This window comes from Balaenoptera physalus (genome assembly GCF_965194825.1).
Source record: "Balaenoptera physalus genome assembly, chromosome: 7".
Taxonomy (NCBI): Eukaryota; Metazoa; Chordata; class Mammalia; order Artiodactyla; family Balaenopteridae; genus Balaenoptera; species Balaenoptera physalus.
The window spans coordinates 108414855-108434377 of NC_138886.1; the positions used below are offsets into that span (position 1 = coordinate 108414855).

At 38.3% G+C, this 19523-nt stretch overlaps 1 protein-coding gene across 1 annotated transcript in view; it reads right to left on the reverse strand.

The window, feature by feature from the left end:
- The window catches only part of TNFRSF10A (TNF receptor superfamily member 10a), a 41130-nt gene extending 33265 nt beyond the window's left edge, over positions 1 to 7865 (reverse strand). The window contains exon 1 of the mRNA XM_082470715.1: positions 7525 to 7865. Within this exon, the coding sequence (XP_082326841.1) occupies positions 7525 to 7704 (180 nt within the window). The 5' untranslated portion in view covers positions 7705 to 7865. The remainder of the gene's footprint in view (positions 1 to 7524) is intronic.
- Positions 7866 to 19523: the final 11658 nt, after the last annotated feature.

Here is a 19523-nt window from a genome sequence, read left to right on the forward strand (position 1 = left end):
CAAAGACAGTATTTAAAAAAAAAAAAGTATCCCAATGTTTTATATTTCTTATATTTTCCATCTCTTTGTTGAAGTTCTCACTGTGTTCATTCATTCTCCCCAGTTCGGCAAGCTTCTTTGTGACCATTACTTTGAACTCTTTATCAAGGAACTTACTTATCTCCATTTCATTAAGGGTTTTTCCTAAGGTTTTATCTTATTTTGTCATTTGGAACAGATTTCTTTGTTTCTTCATTTCGCTTGACTCTCTGTGTTTGTTTCTATACAGTAGATGAAACAACCATCTCTCTCCCAGTCTTGAAGGAGTAGCCTTGTGTAGGAAATGAATTTTTCGTTCAGCCCTACCCCAGCTCTTAGTCATCTCTCAAACTTCTGGGATTGCTGAAGCAGCCTATTATATTTTTTAAGTGTTCCCAGTAGTTGAGCATGTGCCAAGACATGTCCTATCCCAGAGGAGAAGATCTCAGTGCCTAGATTCAGGATGACTGGAAGCCAGCCACACACACACAGAGAAAATTACAGGCTAATATACTTGATGAACATAGATGCAAAAATCTTCAACAAAATATTAGAAAACTGAATTCAACAATACATTAAAAGGACCATACAACATGATCAAGTGGGATTTATTCTAAGGATGCAAACTATGGTTCAAAATCCACAAATCAGTCAATGTGATACACCACATTAACAAAATGAAGAATAAAAATCATATGATCATCTCAATAGATGCAGAAAAAGCATATGACAAAATTCAACATCGATTTATGATAAAACTCTCAACAAAGCAGATATAGAGGGAATAGACCTCAACATAATAAAGGCCATATCTGACAAGTCCACAGCAAACATCATATTCAATGGTGGAAAGCTAAAATTACCTCTTCTAAGATCAGGAACAAGATAAGGACACTCACTCTTGTCACTTTTATTTAACATAGTATTGGAAGTCCCAGCCAGAGTGTTTAGGTAAGAAAAAGAAATAAAAGACATCCAAATTGGAAAGGAGTAAGTAAAATTGTCACATGTCACAGATGACATGATATTATGTATGGAAAATGCTAAAAATGCCATCAAAAAAACTCTTAGAACTAATAAATGAATTCAGTAAAGTTACAGGATACAAAATCAATATGAAAACATCTGGTTGCATTTCTTTACACTAATAACAAACCAGCAGAAAGAGAAACTAAGAAAACAATCTAATTTACAATTGCATCTAAAAAAGAAAATTCCTATGAATACATTTAACCAAGGAGGTCAAAGGCCTGTATATTGAAAACTACATTGAAGAAGACACAAATAAATGGAAAGATAGTCCATGCCCATGGATTTAAAGAATCAATACTGTTAAAATGTTCATATACCTAAAACAATCTACAGATTCAATGCAATCCCTATCAAAATTTCAATGCCATTTTTCACAGAAATAGAGCAAAGAATTAAAATTTGTACCAAACCACAAAAGACCCTGAATAGCCAAAGTAATCTTAAGAAAGGAAAGCAAAGCTGGAAGCCTCTTGCTTCCTGATTTCAAACTATATTATAAAGCTATTTCAATTAAACAGTATGGTATTGGCATAAAAACAGACACATAAATCAGTGGAATAGAATAGAAAGCCCCAAAATAAACCCATGCATATATGGTCAATTAATTTATGCCAAGAGAGCCAAGAATATACAATAGGGAAAGGACATTCTCTTCAGTAAATGGTGTTGGGAAAACTGGACAGCCACATGCACAAGAATGAAACTGGACCACTATCTTATACCATACACACAATCAACCCAAAGTGGATTAAAGAGTTGAACATAAGAACTGAAACCATAAAACTCCTAGAAAAAAACATAGACAGTAAGCAACTTGACACTGATCTTGGCAATGATTTTTTTAATCTGACACCAAAAGCAAAAGCAACAAAAGCAAACATAAACAAGTGGGACTACAAAGCTTCTGCACAGCAAAGGGAACTGTCAACAAAATGAAAAGGCAACATATTGAATGCGAGAAAACATGTGCAAATCATATATCTGATAAACAGGTAATATCCAAAATATATAAGGAGCTCATACAACTCAACAGCAAAAAACCCCCAAACAATCCAATTTAAAAATTAGCAGAAGTTCTAATCCAAAGAAGACATACAGATAGCCAACAGGTACATAAAAAAAACCCCAAACAATCCAATTTAAAAATTAGCAGAAGTTCTAATCCAAAGAAGACATACAGATAGCCAACAGGTACATAAAAATATGGTCAACATCATTAATCATCAGGGAAATGCAAATCAAAACCACAATGAGATATTGCCTCACACCTGTTAGAATGGCTATTATCAAAAAGACAAAAAAAGAATAAGCGTTGGGGAGGATGTGAAGAAAAGGGGACCCTTGTGCACTGTTGGTGGGAATGCAAATTTGTGCAACCACCATAGAAAACAGTATGAAGATTTCTCAAAGAATTAAAAATATAACTACTATATGATTCTGCAATTTCACCTCTGTGTATTTATCCAAAGAAAATGAAAACACTAACTAAAAAAGATATAAGCGCCCCATGTTCACTGCAGTATTATTTACAATACTCAAGATATGGACACAGCCGAAGTGTCCACTGATGGGTGAATGTATAAAGAAATTGTGGTATATATATAAACACAGTGGAATATTATTCAGCCATAAAAAATTAAATCTCTCCATGCATGACAACATGGGTGGACCTTGAGGACATTATGCTTGGTGAAAAAGTCAGACAAAGAAAAATACCATATGATCTCTCTTATATGCAGAATCTAAAAAAAATTTTAAAAAACAAAACAAAAAAACAAGCTCATAGATACAGAGAACAGATTGATGGTTGCAAGAGGTGAGATGGGAGTGGAGGATGGGTGAAATGGATGAACTGTTTTGTTTGGTTTTGGTTTTGAGTTTAGATAAATTGAATAATATTTTTTATTTAAAAAATTAAATAAATTAAAGACCCTATCTACAAACATAGTCTTATTCTGAGCTACTGTTGGTTAGGATTTAAACATATGAATTTGGTGGTGGGGGAGCACAATTCAGCCCATAACAGGCACGTAGGAAAAATACAAAATCATCTAACATACATGTAAATAAGTAAATAAAATAAAAAGGAAGTTGACAACCTGTCCTCAAAAATAGTCTGTCAATTTCCCACTAAATATCAAAGAGTCACAGAAAAAGATGAAACAGCAATTCAGGATAGGATCTCTGTGCAATAAATGATATCATAGAGACAACTGGAGAAATATGAATGGGGTCTGAGGATTAACTGACAGTACCCTCTGGATGTTAATTTTCTGATTTTGAAGGCTGCCTTTAACTATGGGGGTAGAATGTTCTGGTTTGTTGGAAACCCCCACTGAAGCGTTAAGGGGTGATGTGCATTCTGTCATTGACTTGTTCTCAGATGGTTCAAGGAAATGTGTTTAGTATGATTTTTGCAATTTTCTGTAATTTGAGAGTGTTTTAAGTCAGGAAGTTAAATTTTAAAAAGAAGAAGATTGAACCAAAAACAAGTTATGTGGAGCCCAGTTTGACTGGCTGGATCCAAATAAGACAAAATGCAGCCCTCTGACACATAAAATTCTTTCAAGAACTTAGAGAGAGCTGTGCTCATGTGTGTCCCTCTAGTCCTTCCTTTTCCAGGCCGGGCCTCCTCTGAGTTTAGGTAATGGCTGTGTCCTCTTTTTCTGCTCACACAATCCTATTCCCTCCTATGTTCCCGGACTTGCATGCTATGACCTGCTAGATTCACTTAGTTCTAGCAGTTGTTTTCTGCAAATGAATACAGTTGGTTATTTCTTCCTTTCCGATCTTTATGCCTTCCTCCTCTGACTTAGAGTAATGTCCAGGACCTGAGTACAATCATCTTGTATCTGTTTTGCTAAGTAGTATTTTTCAGGGAATTTGTCCATTTTATTCAAGTTGTCAAATTTATCAGCATAAAATTATTATTATTCATAAGATCCCCTTATTATCGTTTTCATGGCTGCAGAGTTTGTAATAATACCCCATCATTAATTCTTGATATTGGTTTTCTTTTTTTTTTGCATTTTTTTCTTTTAAAATTTGGTTTATTGATTTTATTTTATTCATTTTGTTGATTATTTCAAAGAATCAATGCTTGGTTTGTCAATTCCTTTAACTGTTTGTATTCTATTTCATTGATTTCTACTCATATTATTATTATTTCCTTCTTACTCTTTTGAGTTTAATTTGCACTTATTTTATGGTGATTAGTGTGGATCTTCCGGTCACTGATTTTATTTTATTTTTTATTTTTTGAAATTTTACTCCCCATTTCTCCCAACCCCCTATTCTTTTAATAGAAGGAAGGTCTTTAATTGCAAACTACACAGTTTACTCTAAGCACTGCTTTAGCAGCCTTCCACAAATTTCCATGTGGTATATATTCATTATTATTTATTTTGAAATTTTAAAAAATTCTCTATTGATTTCATCTAAGACCATGAATGCTTTGGAGGTATGTTGCTTTAAATTCAGATTTTGGAGTTTTTTTTTCTAGAGATCATTCTTGACTAGTAATGTAATTTCATTTAAGTCAGAAAACAGAGTCTATATGATTTCATTGCTTTTAAACTCTATATGATTTCATTGCTTTTAAACTTATTTAGACTTTTAAAAATTGTCCAGAACGTGGTCTATGTTGATGAAAGTACCTCGTTCGTCAAAAAAGAATGAGACTTCATTAGATGTTGCACTGTGCTCTCTGGATGTCAATTAAGTCAAGGTGGTTGATAGGTTTTTTTTTTTTGGTTCGGTTTTTTTTAAGTTTGTTTTTAATTTGGTCGTGCCGCAGGGCTTCCGGCATCTTAGTTCCGCAACCAGGGAGTGAACAGGTGCCCTCCGCAGTGAAAGCACAGAGTCCTAACCACTGGACTGTGGGGAAATTCCCATGGTGGTTGATAGTGTCACTACCGTTTTTCATCTGCATTAAAGGGTGATATGATAGTCCTTTAATTTCATCAGTTTTTGCTTTATGTATTGGTATTTTAAAGCTCTACTATTAGGCACATAATATTTATGATTAAGATGTCTTCCTGATGAATTGACACTTTTAACACTACAAATGGTGCCTTTTTAAAAATCTTTGGTAACATCAAGTGAAAACTTGAAATTGACTCCATGGTGCCTTTGGACCTGGGCAATCCCTCAACAGGACATTCAATTACCTCTGTTCTGTTCCCAACCTGCCAGTCATATTTCCCACCACCCACATAAATACCCCCTAGAACAGGACAAGGACATCATACTAGCGTTATTGCAGGCATCTTAGAACCCATGTGCGTTCAGGGGAGGCACGTCTGGAGCTTGCTGAGCAGCCCTGTGCAGGGACAGTTCCGGCCACAGGGAGCTGAGGCAGAGACACAAAGACCCCCCGCACCCCCATAAACACCACCAAGGTCACCAAGGTGAAAAGAGCCTGGAGGGGCTGCAAGACAGAGGTGACAATGCTACTGGTGGCAGGGACACTGGTGGACATGGAGTTAAAAGTCCACACGGACAGGATCACAGACAAGAACGAAGTCAAAGTAATGGGGGAGGGGGTGGGCGAGGAGGAGGCTTCCTAGTGTGTAGTCCCCACTGCACCCTGTTTGAGGGACCCGGGGGCGGTGGAGATCTGAGGCTTTGCCGACCCACAGACTTGTGTGTCTGTGGGGGCGGGGTGTGTGTGTGTGTGTGTGTGTGTGTGTGTGTGTGTGTGTGTGTGAGAGAGAGAGAGAGACAGAGACAGAGACAGAGGAGGGAGACAGGAGGGTTGCACTGGAGCAGCAGCATGGGACAAAAGAGAGAAGGAAACGAGGGGACTTCCCTGGCAGGCAGGTGGTTATGACTCCCCGCTTCCACTGCAGGGGTCAAGGGTTCCATACCTGGTCAGGAAACTAAGATCCCACATGCTCCCGGCATGGCAAAAAAAAAAAAAGGAGGAAATGAGAAGGAAGGAGGAGATGTGGAAGTATGTTAAGTTGAGTCCTGTGTAGACTCTACTGACCCTGCTCTGCCCAGAGATGAATCATGAGCAGGGATTTCCCTCTCCTGCTTCCCGCCCTCCCCGCCCCCCTCCAGACTGCAAAACAGTCTAACTTGATCTTCACGCTCTCATTTTCCTGATAAGAGTCAACCAAACAAACACTGCTCTTTGCTTGCCAGGACGAACACACCCTAAAGCTGCACCGTTACTCTTTTATTTTTTTTTTTAAAGATTCTTTAAATTCTCTAGTACTTTACAATTTTCAAACGTTTCACACACGTGATTTCATATAATCCCATAACAACCCTTCTTTTCCCCTTATCCCTATATTGTCCCCCCCCTGCTTCCCTCTCCCCACTGGTAACCACCAGGTTGTTCTCTATATGCGTGAGTCTGGTTCTTTTTTGTTTTATTCACTAGTTTGTTGTATTTTTCAGATTCCACATATAGGTAATATCATACAGTGTTTGTCTTTTACTCTTAACCTGAGCAGCTGTGACATAGTGCGTCAGACTTGTTCTCAAGGTCTTCTTGTGGTCTGAGGTCTGTTTCCTCTGAGATTTTTGTGGGTTTGGATGGTTGTTGTATAGGTAAAAAGACAAGCTACGTTAACACTTCCGCCTCCTAGCTCAGGGCAGCCATTAAATAGTTTTTCCAGGATGCACACCTTACCTGTTTCGATCTCAAAATGGAAATCAAAATAAAAGCTTCACACCCTTTCCTCCTAAACTAAAGACAGAGCCTCTGGGGTCAGCTGTATGATTACTGGTGGTTTACCCTGTAAGCCCTGTATGTTGCTGTGGAAGAAAGTGCCGGGAAGGAATTTGGCAAATTGCTCACAGCAGCCAAGAAGGGGTGCTGAATGCAAGGGAGGATGGGAAAGCTACTTTTCTGTAAAAATCAATGGGAAGAATAGATGCAATGAGCATGTTTTAGAATTTAAACAGAGGCATAAAAAAGGGAAGGGAGGGCGAGGGGAACGGAGGGATGGAAGGGAAGGGAGGGGGAGGGGAAGGGAGGGATGGAAGGGAAGGGAGGGGGAGGGGAAGGGAGGGAGGGGAGGGGAGGGGAAGGAGGGGAGGGGAGGGGAGGGGAGGGGAGGGGAGGGAAGGTGAGAAGGGAGAGGGGAGGGAGGAAGCTGGGAAGGAAAGGAAGGGAGAGGGAGGAGAGAGGGGGCGCGAAGCGGAGTATGGTAATGAGAGGGAAGGGTCGGGCCACATCAAGGCTTGCTAAGGAGTTTTCAACTCTTCTCTCTGGAATTTACCTCCGGGGCAGCCAGACAAGCCTAGGAACGCGGGCTTTTCTCCCTCTGGGCCCCGGTCGGTCCTGCCGGGTCATGACTCTGCTCCTTCTCCCGACTCTGCCCACTGCTGGTCCCGCTCAGACAACCCGGGCCGCAGGTGACTCGGGCAGGCACCCCACCGTGTCCCCCACGCCCCGCCCCCCGCCCCTTTCCCGGCCGCCAAGCGCGCCTTCCGGAGCCAGGACCCGCGATAGGGACTCACCGACAGCAGGACACCCAAAAGGACGAAGATGAGAGCCCTGGGGCCCCGGAACGGAGGCCTGGGACTAGGAACCGAGGCCCGGGAGCCCGAGGCGGCCGGCGCGCTATGTCCCCGCTGCCTTGTGCGGTCGGGGAGCGCTCGCTGTTCAGGTCGCCGCGAGGTGACAGCCGGCAGAGCCATCAGGGATCGAGAGTGTCTTTTGCGGAACACGGGAAAGTCCGCTTCTGATTGCTAGTTGCTGGAGGTCTGCGGGATGCCTCAGTCCCGGCGCACCGCTCTCGCGGGTTTGGGGTGAATGCGAGGAGCGGGTGGCCCCGCCTAGTCTTACGCTAATATTGCGTAATCAGTGCCGGGCGAATAAGAAGCTCCGTCTTCCTCCGAACTGGAAAAAAGACAAGAGTTGGCGTTAAAAACCCTTCCTGAATCGGGTCCCTTACCAGGGTCAACGACGCTCCCGAGCTACCGCTCTGGGCTTCTGACTACAGCCTTCTGCCCACTCTCAGCTTCTGCTCCTCCCACCCTCGTTGGCAGGGTGGGTGCATGGATATCACTGGCTTCAGAGTCACTTTGCAGCTCTGTCCCAGTGCCAAGCTTCTGAGCCAGAGGCTTCATCTTAGCATCTCAGTAACCAGGTGCTTGGCTGGAGCAGACACTCAATGAACACGTGGGTGAACAGAATGAAGGTCGCAGAGGCAGCAATCGGTGGATCTGAATTCAGGTCACCACTAGGCTCCCGACCTCCCCCATCACCACCTTGCATGTTCCCGTAATTCCAGGTCTGTCATCTGACTTTCGCACTCAGGACGTCATGCCATCTCTTCTTAACCCTGCTGCTCCTGCAGTCAGGCGAGCTGGAGGAATCCACTTTATTAAGCCTTTCTTCGGGGTTTTCCTCCCCTGTAGATTCTTTAAAGCCCTTGGGAAACAAAACTGCTGGAGACTAATTGGCACGTGAAACCAAATGGGCCAAGAGGGGGGGTCCCTACGTGGGTCAGGTCCTTCCAGCTGTCCCTACACACTGGGCACTCTGCTGGGCCCAAGTTATGTGGAGTCCAGTATTCAGAAAGCGGCACAAGGCTAGGTCCTGCTCACAGGGTGACTGAAGGGCTGGGGACTGAGTAGGAGAGAAGGGAACCTGGGAGCCTCCAGCTCCACCCCTTGGATCAGTTTTGTGAGGCCAGGGTTGTAGGGATTAAAATTCATTTTTCTCCATATGTTTATCCAGTTGTTGCAACATCATTTATTGAAAAGACTTTCTTTTCCCATTGAATAATATTACTGCCTTTGTTGAAATTCAATTGATTATATATATGTTCCATTTCTGGACTCTATATTCTGTTCCATGGATCTATTAATTTTCTATCCTTTTGCCAATACCATGTTGTCTTGATTACTGTAGCTTTCTACAGTGTTGAAATCAGGTAGTTTAAGTCCTCCAACTTTTTTTTTCCTGGAATTGTTTGCATTTCCATATAATTTTTATATAAATTAAAATATTCAATTAAAAAATACTGTTGTGAGACCTACTAGAGAATGGACTTGAGGACACAGGGAGGGGGAAGGGTAAGCTGGGATGAAGTGAGAGAGTGGCGTGGACTTACATATACTACCAAATGTAAAATAGTTAGCTAGTGGGAAGCGGCCACATAGCACAGGGAGATCAGCTCGGTGCTTTGTGACCACCTAGAGGGGTGGGATAGGGAGGGTGGGAGGGAGGGAGATGCAAGAGTGAAGAGATATGGGGATACATGTATTTGTATAGCTGATTCACTTTGTTATAAAGCAGAAACGAACACACCATTGTAAAGCAATTATACTCCAATAAAGATGTTAAAAAAAATAAAATCCTGCTATGATTTTAAGTGGCATTGCATTGAATGTGGTGATTGATGAGAATTGACATTTTAACAATATTGTTTTCCAATCAATGAGATGGTTTTGTTTTAGATCTTTCTTACTTTATCTTGACAATATTTTGTAAGCTTCCTGTGTACAAATTGTGCACATCTTTTGTAAATGTATTCCCAAATGTTTTTGATGCTATTTTCAGTGGAATTGGTTTAGATTATTTTATTTTCAAGTTGTTTTTGTGCTGCTGTTTAGAAACACAACTGATTTTTCTGCATTGATCGTGTATCCTATGATATTGCTAAATTTATGTATTTCAGTTGTTTTGTAGATTGTTTAGAATTTTCTACATAAGCAATCATATTGTCTGCAACTAAACGCAGTCTTACTTCTCCTTTTCCAGTCTTTATTCCTTATGTCTTTCTTGCTTAATTGCCCTGGCTAGGACTTCCAGTACAATGTTAAACAGAAATGGTGAAAACAGAATTGCTTGTTTTATTCTTAATCTTAGAGGGAAAGCATCCAATATGTCACTGTTACATATGAGGTTAGTTGTAGCGTTTTCATAGATACCATTTATCAGATTACTTAACTTCAGTTCCAAGTTTGGTATAAGTTTTTATCATGAATGAGTTTTGAATTTTGTCAAATGATATTTTTCTACATCTATTGAGATGATCATATGGCGTTTCTCCTTTATTAAAATGATGAATCAAATTGATGGACTTTAATATGTTAAACCTACCTTGAATTTCTGGGCTAAATTTCACTTGTCATGATGTATTGTCCTTTTCACATATTTGCTAGATTTGATTTGCTAACACTTTTCTTAAGGATTTTTTGTGTCTGTATTCATGAGAGATATTAGTCTATAATTTTCTCCTTCTATGATGTCTTTGTAAGGTTTTGGTATCAGCATTAAGCTGGCCTTATAAAATAAGCTCAATTTTCTTGAGACTTTTATAAGATTGGTATTATTTCTTCTGTAAAGGTTTGATAGCATTCACCAATAACACCACCTGGACCCGAAGGCTATTTCTTGTTGTTTTGTTTGAGTGTGTGGGTCTTTTTTTTTTCTTTAGAGATATGCTCCCTGTACATTCACAGTAATTATTTTGGAATCTAGTCTTTGTTTTCAGATTCCTGGGGGATATTTTTCGTTTTTTTTTTTTTTAATTTTTATTTATTTATTTTATTTATGGCTGCATTGGGTCTTCGTTTCTGTTCGAGGGCTTTCTCTTGTTCGGGCAAGTGGGGGCCACTCTTCATCGCGGTGCGCGGGCCTCTCACTATCGTGGCCTCTCTTGTTGTGGAGCACAGGCTCCAGACGCGCAGGCTCAGTAATTGTGGCTCACGGGCTTAGTTGCTCCGCGGCATGTGGGATCTTCCCAGAACAGGGCTCGAACCCGTGTCCCCTGCATTGGCAGGCAGATTCTCAACTGCGCCACCAGGGAAGCCCATGTGTGTGTGGTTTTTGATAATAAATTCAAATCTTTTAATAGATATGGTGCTATTCAGATTTTCTATTTGTTCATGTATTTGTTTTGGCAAGTGACGTTTTTCAAGGAATTTGTCTCTTTTATCTAAGCTGTCAAATATACTGGCATAAAGTTGTTCACACTATCCTCTTATTATCCTTAATGATCATAGTGATAGCCTTTTATTCTGACTTTGGTAATTTGAGTTTTCTCTCTTTTTCTTGATGAATTTTGCTAGGGATTTATAAATGTTATTAATCTTTTCAAATAACTATGTGATCTACATTAATTTTCTTTCTTTTTCAGGTTCATTTTCTGTTTCTATTTCATAGATTTCTTCTCTTTGTTTTTACCTTTCTTCTCCTTATTTTGGGTTTATTTTGACCTTTTCTATCTTCTCAAATAGCAAATGAGATCACTGATTTTAACCTTCTTTTATTTACAAATATAAACATTTACACTATCTAACCCTTGCTCTAGCTGCTTCCCATAAATTTTGATGTTGCAGTATCATTATCATTCAGCTTGAAATATTTTCTAATTAATGTGTAGTTTCTCCTTTGATTCATGGATTATCTAGAAGTATGCTCTTTAAATTCCAGATATGGAAGTTTTTAAAAAAATATCTTGCTGTTTTTGGTTTCTAATTCAATTCCTTTGCAACCAGAAAACATACTCTGGTACAATTTCAAACCTTTTAAATTTATTGAAACTTGTTTTATGGCCCAGAATATGATCTACCTTAGTGAATATACCATGTGCATTCAAAAGGAATGAGTATTCTACAGTTGTTGGGTACAGTGCTCTATAAATGTTAATTAGGTCAAAGTAGTTGAGGAATTTTTCAGAACTTCTATGACTTTACCGATTTTTTTTTCTCACTAGTTGTTCTATGAGTTGTTGAGCAAAGGGTGTTAAAAATTTCTATGACTGTAGATTTGTCTATTTCTCCCACTAATTATGTCCATTTCTGCTTCAAGTCTTTAAAGCTCTGTTATTAGGTATACACATATTTTTGAGCATTATGTCATTCTGATGAACTGACTCTTTTATCATTATGTATCCCTCTTTATCTTTGCTAATATGCCTAATATTGAATCTACTTGATTTGAAATAATGAGAGGCACACCGGCTTTCTTATACTTACTGGTTGCATTGTATGTCTTTTCCCATCTTTTACTTTCATTCTATCTGGAATCAGGAATTTGGGATTGAAATATACACACTACTATATATAAAGTAGATAACTAACAAGGACCTAATGTACAGCACAGGGAACTATACTCAATGTCTTGTAATAACCTATAATGGAATAGAATGTAAAAAAGGAATATGTATGTATATTTGTTTAAAAAAATAAAGTCCATATGCTTTAGACAGCTTATAATTTCAGCTGGCTTTTTTTCCAGTTGGAGAATCTCAGCCTTATAACTGGAATGTTTATTCTACTTACATTTATCGTTGTAGCCTTATTTGGAATATAGAATCTGTCACAATTTCTTCATTTTGCCCTTGTTTTTAAAAAATATTTTCACTGGATATAAATGAATCATGACTCAGCAGGTTCCTTTCACTGCTTCAAAGATTCTGAGCTCCACTGTTTAAGTCAGTTGTCATTCAGGGGTCTTACAAATGCAAAAAAAATTTTTTTTCATGCACAAAGCCACTGACTATGCTGTACCCAGCTGGTGTCTTCTTTATATTTATCTTTCTTTGGCATTTTCTGCGCTTTTTGAATTTGTAACTTGGTGTTTTGCACTACACTTGAGAAAATTACAGCCATTTTTTTTCTCATTTGTTCAGCCATTTCTTTTCAGTCTCCAATTCCAAATATATTCCATGGTATTGTCCCAAAGGTCACCAAGACTCTGTTCCTTGTTTCCTTTCAAATTTTTTTTAACCTCTGCTCTTCAGATTGAATGGTTTCTATCAAATCTCTCTTCAAGTTCACTCATTCTTTCTTCTGCAGTGTTCAAACTCTGTTAATATCATTCAAGTGAATTTATTTCAGATAATGGAATTTTCAGTTCTAAAATTTCCTTTTGGTTCTTGTTTTATAGTTATCACTTCTATGCTGAGATATACTATATTCCATTCATTTTAATAATATTTTCTATAAACCAAACATATATTTTAAAGCTCCCTAAAAGAGACTCTATTATGAATTAGAGTTAAGAACCAAATAAATTTTACCTGGAAGAAAGAGATATGTAATGGGAAGTATCAGTAGCAGACAATGTGAAAATGTTTTTTAGCCCCTGAATACTTAATTTTATAACTATTTATTGAGCATTGATTATGTACCAGACATAATGCATACAAAGATTAAAGTATGCAGCACCTCCTCCAAGAGACTTGCAATTTAGTAAGGAGACAGTAAAACAATTGTAATAAAGTGTGGTATTGACAGGGCATATTAAAAATGTTCCCATCACCAAGGACTTGTATTTTCACTTTGGAGAGAAAAAACCTTGGGATAATCAGGAGAAAGAAGGTAGAGGAGGAGAAGAGAAAGGAAGAAAAATGAATAGAGAAGGTATCACACCTTATTTACAAGGAAGGCTTAAGGGAAACCCAAAGATGACAGAGAATAGATAAACAAGCACAACAGACGAAATTTTAGCCTCTGACACCAACAGCTATGGCAAATAGTAAACACATTCTAACTCCTAGCCAGACAAAAATACAACCTCACACTAAAGGCCTACTTAGCTCAGTTCTTTTAACAGGTACATCATGCCCAGCTTTCAACAAAAAATTACATGGCATACTAAAAGAAAAAAAAAACAAAAAAAAAACCCCCATAGAGTTTTAAGAGATAGAGCCAGCACCAGAATGAGACACGGATATTGTGGAGATGTTGGAATTATCACACCAGGAATTTAAAACAACTATGAATAATATACTAATTATTCTAATAGAAAAGTGGACAACATGCAAGAACAGATAGGAAATGTAAGCAAGGAGATGGAAACTTCAAGAAAAAATTAAAAAGCAATGCTAGAAACAAACAAAAAACCCCACTGTAACAGAAATGAAGAATGCTTTCCATGTGCTCATGAATAGACTGGGCATGACCAAGGAAAGAATCAGTGAGCTTGAATCAATGTCAACAGAAAGTTAGAAAACCAAAGTGCAAAGAGGAAAAAAAAGAATGAAAAGGGCAGAACAGAATATTCAAGAATAGTGGGACAATTTAAAAAAGGAGTAACATATACATAAGGGGAATACCGGAAGGAAAAGAAAAGGAAAAGGAAAAGAAGAAATATTTGAAGAAATAATGACTTCAAATTTCCCAAAATTAATGACAGACACCAAAGTAGCAGAACACTGAGCAGGATAAATACCCCGAAAATTCTATACATAGGCATATCATACTCAAGCTGCAGAATGCCAAAGAAAAATAGAAAACCTTAAAAGAGGCCTGAGGGAAAAAGTGCCTTACCTATAGAGGAGGAAGAATAAGAATTATATTGAGCTTTTCTTCAGTAACCATGAAAGCAAGAAGGAAGTGGGGTAAAATATTTAAAGTGTGAAAGGAAAAAAACCCCACCAACCTAGATTTCTGTATCGAGCAAAATTATCCTTCAAAAGTAAAAGAGAAATAACAACTTTCTCAGACAAAAAAAAATTGAGGAAACTTGTTGCTAGTAGACCTGCCTTGCAATATATGTTTTAAAAAAGTTTTTTTTTCAGAAAGAAGAAAAATGATATAGGTCAGAAACTCAGATTTGCATAAAGGAAGAGCTTTAGAGAGGGAATAAAACAAGGCAAATTAAAATCTTTTCTTTTACTTCTTTTTTGTATAAATACCTTTCAATTTATTTAGATCTTTGTTATTGTTTTAATGTTTATTTATTTATTTGGTTGCTCCAGGTCTTAGTTGCAGCTCACGGGCTCCTTAGTTGTGGCATGTGAACTCTTAGTTGTGGCATGCATGTGGGATCTAGTTCCCTGACCAGGGATCAAACCCAGGACCCCGCCACTGGGAGCACAGGTTCTTAACCACTGTGCCACCAGGGAAGTCCCTACTTCTTATTTTTTTTTGAAAGAAAGTTTTACATTCAACTGTTCTTTATTGAACACTGACTACGGACCAGTAACTATTTAGACTCTGGACACCCAGGGCAAACAACAACAACAAAAGACTGTCATCATGCAGCTTATCCACTAGAAAATATAATTATAATACACTTTCTGATTCTGCAGTGACAACTGTTTTGCTTTTTTTAAAATTTTATTTATTTATTTATTTATTTTTGGCTGTGTTGGGTCTTCGTTTCTGTGCAAGGGCTCTCTCTAGTTGTGGCAAGCGGGGGCCACTCTTCATCGCGGTGTGCGGGCCTTTCACTATCACGGCCTCTCTTGCTGCGGAGCACAGGCTCCAGACGTGCAGGCTCAGCAATTGTGGCTCATGGGCCTAGTCGCTCCGCGGCATGTGGGATCTTCCCAGACCAGGGCTCGAACCCGTGTCCCCTGCATTGGCAGGCAGACTCTCAACCACTGCACCACCAGGGAAGCCCACAACTGTTTTTTAGTTATATTGCTATAAAATTTAACTGTCTCATTCAGATTAGAGACAAACTATATTCTAAGGTTACTTATTCTTATTTGATCTAACAGATAACAGTTTGTTCAAAATAATTCTAGCAAAAATGTATCTAGTGATTATAACTTCTTGATAAGTGAAATGAATGAAAGCAGTGTTATAAGGGATGGGAGGAAGGAATTGGGATGACACTGCTATAGTGTACTTGCACTACCTGTGAAGTGATATAGTGTTATTAGGAAAAGGACTTGGATTAGGTTTTTTTTTTTATTTTTGGCTGCATTGGGTCTTCGTTGCTGCGCTCGGGCTTTCTCTGGTTGTGGCGAGCGGGGGCTACTCTTCGTTGTGGTGCGCAGGCTTCTCATTGCGGTGGCTTCTCTTGTTGCAGAGCATGGGTTCTAGGCCCATGGGCTTCAGTAGTTGTAGCACTCAGGCTCAGTAGTTGTGGCTCGCGGGCTTTACAGCACAGGCTCAGTAGTTGTGGTGCACGGGCTTAGTTGCTCCGCGGCATGTGGGATCTTCCAGGACCAGGGTTTGAACCCGTGTCCCAAGCATTGGCAGGTGGATTATTAACCACTGTGCCACCAGGGAAGTCCAGCTGGATTAGTTTTAAGTGCATATTGTAAACCAAAGGACAACTACTCAGAAAATTAAAAAAAAAAAAAAAGAAGTAAAACTTATATGCTAACAGAGGTTAAAAATGAAATCATATAAAATGTTCAATTAAACCCATAGAAGCCAGAAAAAGTGGAAGTCAATACAAGAAACAAAGAACAAGGCAATAGAGAATAGTAACAAATATCATAGATGTATAATTCAACTATATAAATAATAATTAAAAACATCAGTGGCCTAAATACCCCAACTAAAAGACAGAGACTGACATAGTGGATAAAAACAAACAACACTCAACTGTATGATGTCTGCAAAAAAAGAAAAGAAAAAAAGCGATGTAGACACAGATAGACAAAAAGTAAAGCTGTAGAGAAAAATATACTAACACTAAAACTAGAACGGTGGAATGCCTATATTACTTTCAGACAAAGCAGACTTCAGAGGAAGGAAAATCATCAGGGATAAAGAGGGGCAACATGCAATGAAAAAAAAAAGGTCAATTCTCCAAGAAAACTTAGCAATCCTTAATGTGAATGCACCTAACAACAGAGTGTCAAAATATACGTGAGGCAAAAATTGACAGACATGCAAGGAGAAATAAATGAATCTACTATTAAAGCTGAAGACTTCAGCAGCCTCCATCAGTAACGGACAGATCCATCAGGCAGAGAATCAGTAAGGACCTAGCTGAGCTCAACAACACCATTAATCAACTGCATCTAATTGACATCTATAGTCTACTTTATCCAACAGTAGCAGAATACACATTCTTATCAAGCTGACATGGAACATTCACCAAGACAGATCACATTCTGGGCCATAAAACACCCCTTAGCAAGTTTTAAGGAATAAAAATCCTACAATGTCTGCTCTCAAATCACAATGGAATAAAACTATAGAAATCTATAACAGAAACATCTAGAAAATCCCCAGATACTTGGAAATTAAACAATAATTGCTAAACCACACATGGTCGAATGAAAAAGGATTGAGAGAAATTAAATATTTTGAACTAAATGGAAATAAAAATAAAATTTATTAAACTTTGTGGGCTGCAGCACAAGCAGTGCATGGAAGGAAATTTATAGCAATGAATGCACATATCAGAAAAGAAGGAAGATCTAAAATCAATAATCTAAGATTCCAACTTAGAAAACTAGAAAAAAAAAGAGCAAGTTAAATTCAAAGTAAGAGGAAGAAAAGAACAAATAAAAATTAGAGCAAAAATCAATACAACTGAAAACAGGAAATGAGTAAAGAATATCAACCAGACCAAGCTGTCTCTTTGAAAAGATCAGTAAAATTGAGAAATCTCTCGTGAGGTTGAGGGGACGGGGTGGGGGGGAAGAGAGAGAAACAGAGACCATAACTATTGATCCCAGGGATGCTGACAGAATAATAAAGGAATATTATGAACAAGTCTATGCCTATAAATTTGATAACCCAGATAAAATGGACAAATTCCTTGAAAGAAACAATCTACAAAAACTTACACAAGAAGAAATAGACAATCTAAATTGGCCTATATCTATTAAAGAAATCAAATCAGTAATTAATAAACTACCCAAACAGGAAGCACCAAGCCCAGATGGGTTCACAGGTGAGTTCTACCAACCATTTAAAGAAGAAATTATTCCAATTCTCCATAATCTCTTCCAGAAGATAGAAGCAGAGGGAATACTTCTTAACTCATTCTATGAGGCCAGCATTACCCTAATATCAAAACCAGACAAAGACATTACAAGAAAAGACAACTACAGACCAATATCTCTCAAATATAGATGCAAAAATCCCCAACAAAATATTAGCAAATCTAGCCAAGCATAAGAAGAATTATACACCATGACCAAGTGGGATTTATCCCAGGTATGCAAGGCTGGTTCAGTATTTGAAAATCATTCAATGTAATCCACCACATCAACAAGCTAAAGAGAAAAACTGTATGTTTATATCAAAAGATGCAGAAAAGCATTTGATAAGATCCAGCACCCATTCATGATAAAAACTCTCAGCAAACTAGGAATAGCGGGGAAGTTCATCAACTTGATAAAGAACATCAACCAAAAAACATACAGCTAACATCATACTAAATGGTGAGAAACTAGGAGCTTTCCCCCTAAGATCAGGAACAAAACAAGCATGTCCCCTCTCACCACTCTTTTTCAACACCATGCTGGAAGTCATAGCTAATGCATTAAGAAATAAAAGGTATACAGATTGGGATGGATGAAATAAAACTGTCTTTGTTTGCAGATGACATGATTGTTTACATAGGAAATCCAGAAGACTCAAAAAAAAAACCCCAAAAAACCCTCAATGGAACTAATGAGCATTTGTAGCAAGGTTGCAGGATACAACGTTAATATATAAAAGTTAATTGCCTTCTTACATACCAGTAATGAACAAGTGGATTTTGAAATGGAAACCACAATACAATTTACATTAGCACCCCCAAAATTGAAATTCTTAGGCATAAATCTAACAAAAGATATTCAAATCTGCATGAGGAAGACTACAAAGCACTGATGAAAGAAGAGCTAAATAAATGGAGAGATGTTCTATTTTCATGGATAGGAAGACTCAATATTGTCAAGATGTCAATTCTTCCCAAGTTGATCTACAGATTCAACATAATCCCAGTCAAAATCTTATTTTGTGGATATCAATTAACTGATTCTAAGGTTTATATCTTGGTATTTACCCCAAATGAGTTAAAAATGTATGTCCACACAAAAACATGCACATGGATGTTTACAGAAGCTTTATTCATAATTGCCAAAACCTGGAAGCAACCAAGATGTCCTTCAGTAGGTGAATGGGTAAATAGACCGTGGTACATTCAGATAAGAGAATGTTATTCAGCAATATGAAGAAATGAGCTGTCAAGACATGAAAAGACCCTGCTGATGAGACTCTCCCTCCCCCTCCAGTTCTCACATATCCAAAGACTGTACCGGCCAGTGTCATTTTATTTTTGCCCTCTTGACAAATATTCTAGAGGCTGAGGTAGGACTGTATAGGTAGATCCATACTGGATGATATTGTTTTAGGGGCTAAAGGGGAGAAACTAAAAGTGTTCTACTCTTTTTTCTACAGTGTTGACGTCTTTCTAATGTATCTATTTTTCTTGTTGCATCTTTTCTACTTCCGTACACTTGGTGCACTGGGTTAAATGGCTAGTACTGTTTTGGCTCTGTGAAAACACATTTGTGAGAAGAGTAAGTAGTGACTTCTTTCAAACTGTTAGATGCCGAAACTTTTAAATCCCAATTTTGTCCAGATCTTACCAGATGCTATTGTACTTGAATGGTTAATAAAACTGCGTAGTGCTGGTGAAAAGAAAAAGTTTCTCTTGAAGGCAGGCCTTTAGAAAAATCTAACACTACTTCAAAATGATACTTTCCCCCTTTCCCTGCAGAAAGCAAGAGGTTTTTGTTTTTGTTTTTGTTTTTGTTTTAATCTTCACTGTGAGAACCTGGTAGAGCTCCTGGAAGTAAAACACAATAGTC